This window comes from Limulus polyphemus, unplaced genomic scaffold (assembly GCF_000517525.1).
Source record: "Limulus polyphemus unplaced genomic scaffold, Limulus_polyphemus-2.1.2 Scaffold211, whole genome shotgun sequence".
NCBI lineage: Eukaryota > Metazoa > Arthropoda > Merostomata > Xiphosura > Limulidae > Limulus > Limulus polyphemus.
Window position 1 is genome coordinate 197,291 of NW_013665821.1, and position 2,519 is coordinate 199,809.

Sequence of the window (2,519 nt, forward strand, 5' to 3'; positions counted from 1 at the left end):
TTAGATGGCTAAGATAAATATAATCAAACAGAACATTATATAGGCATATAATTAATCTAATCTACCAAAGGTAGCTTAAGTTGGAGTAGAAAAATATGAAACACATACAAAGAGCTACGATCTTTAGATGGCTAAGATAATATGATCAAACAGTAACATTATATAAGCATCTAATCTAATCTACAAAGGTAGCTTAAGTTGGAGTAGAAAAATATGAAACACATACAAAGAGCTACGATCTTTAGATGGCTAAGATAATATGATCAAACAGAACATTATATAGGCATCTAATCTAATCTACAAAGATAGCTTAAGTTGGAGTAGAAAAATATGAAACACATACAAAGAGCTACGATCTTTAGATGGCTAAGATAATATGATCAAACAGAACATTATATAGGCATATAATCTAATCTAATCTACAAAAGTAGCTTAAGTGAACCATGTTATAAAAAACACCAGCAAATCACACCACATCCACTTCAATCCTCCCAGAGACCATATAAATCCCTGCCACTGCAAGGTGACTTGAAAACATCATCCTTTCCACCTAAGCTATTTTTATAGATTATTCTTCCTGTACAGGTATGACTCTAAGCTAGACCATTGTTGCCCTTTCATCTTTGTCTGTTTAACATTATCAGAAGCTATAAAAAAATTCCAAATGTCTAATTAATTTGAAAGTATTTCAAAACTATGAATTTAAATTGCTTCATTACCTTCAACTGCAACCAACCTCTCCATAAGTAATCTGCAAGATTTGTATTTTTAACAGACAGTCAGATGTTTGTGCATTACACAACAGACTTATTGACCACATAAGAGCCTTGAATCAATTCAATAGAGATGTCAGTGCCATATGAAACCTCTATGTAGAGATACCTGGTAGACCAACCTCTGACTGCCTTTATAAATAGAAATCCTTACAACAGCCAATAATTTTCTTGACTGTAAATACAAAAAAGCCTTACTTTGAGATTTAAGCCATAGATTAATCATGAAACAGAATATTATGACTGTATATTTTCTTTATTCCCCTCTAGATAACTTCACTTATTTATTTAAATTTTTCATCTTTTAATTTATTTTACATTTGTTCATTTTATGTTCTGTATCCCCTCTTATGCCAATATTCCAATACTTTTTGCTGCACACTTACGACTGTGTCATTAGACACACTGATGTTGTTATTTCTATGTGAACAATACTATCCACATGACCATGTTCCATGCTGCTCATTGGTCTATACTTGCTCTTGAACAAATTTAAAAGTGTATAATCTGTTAATCATTGTGAATCTAACAATGTATGTAAATCATTCCTAAAGAAATTGTAGAAATGAAATATTGAGCAAAATACCACTTGTTCTGGAGTTTATGGTCCTTTTTTCATCTAACAAGATGGTTCACTTATGTATGCTACTATTGGTTATATGAAATAATTAATACAAAATATATAATCTTACGATATAATTTGATATTATATAGCTTTATCTACTTTATTTTAAACAAGACACAAGCAAAAAATATTATTTGCACAACAAAGTTCTATTCTTAGTTGTGATAATTCATAAAGTTGTAAAAGAAAAAAATAATTTGATGCTCCTTCTGTAAATCTGAAATATAAACTCACCACTTCTCTGTATCGACCAAAATTTTCTTGACGAACAGACAAAGCAAAGTCTGTATATTTAGAAACTGGTCTTTTGGAGTTTCTAGAAGAATCTGAACAATTAAAAAAAAAAGAGATTATTAAATATAATAGTTTTTAAGTATGTATAACAATGAAAAACTTTGATTTTAAAAATATTTTGCTTTTCCATATTTTTCTTGCTACAATGAAAACTCGGTAAAATAATGTTTACATCCATAGCTGAATTACTTTCAATATGATAAGTAGATGATATCCACCCACTGGAGATTTAATGATCACAGAATAATGCCTCAAAAATATAATAATCTGCAAAAAAAACAATCCTGTGCACTTTTCAATGGTTGAGAAGTGAAATATACTTAAATGAGACAATATATATACACATTTCTATTTATTAATATATACTAATAAATCATTAAACTATCATGTTGTGTGAATTAACCTTCAATTTATTATAACATCTTCTGTAAAAAGTTTGGAGGCTGCAAACAGGACTTTTATAAAAACTTGGTTAAATGTCTCTATAACCCTATCACCACGGGTATCCTTTAAAATATGGAATTATATGTTCTGATTTTTTTCTAATATCCATTGATAATATTCAATGCATAATTAAAGAATAGGATCTTGTGTGCAAAAAATGTATTTAGGGAAGGGAAAAAAGAAAATGGTAAATGGAATTAAAACTTCATTTAAATTGCAAAGGAAGTTTTTGGCTTTGAATAAAATATTCATCATCTGTGATCTTGAAAGAAAACATTTTCTCATGCTTGAGCAAAAACTTTGTTGCACTTTGATGGGTGTTTGTGTTGACTCAATTTTCAGCTTTTAATCTCCAATACAAAGTTTACAAGTGGTTTAAGCAT

General features: G+C 29.1%; 1 protein-coding gene across 1 annotated transcript in view; it reads right to left on the reverse strand.

Annotated features, from left to right (window-relative positions):
* LOC106478434 (rho guanine nucleotide exchange factor 7-like) overlaps window positions 1–2,519 on the reverse strand; it is an 85,703-nt gene that overhangs the window by 58,456 nt on the left and 24,728 nt on the right. The window contains exon 4 of the mRNA XM_022382030.1: window positions 1,633–1,724. Coding sequence (XP_022237738.1) covers window positions 1,633–1,724 — 92 coding nt within the window. The remainder of the gene's footprint in view (window positions 1–1,632; window positions 1,725–2,519) is intronic.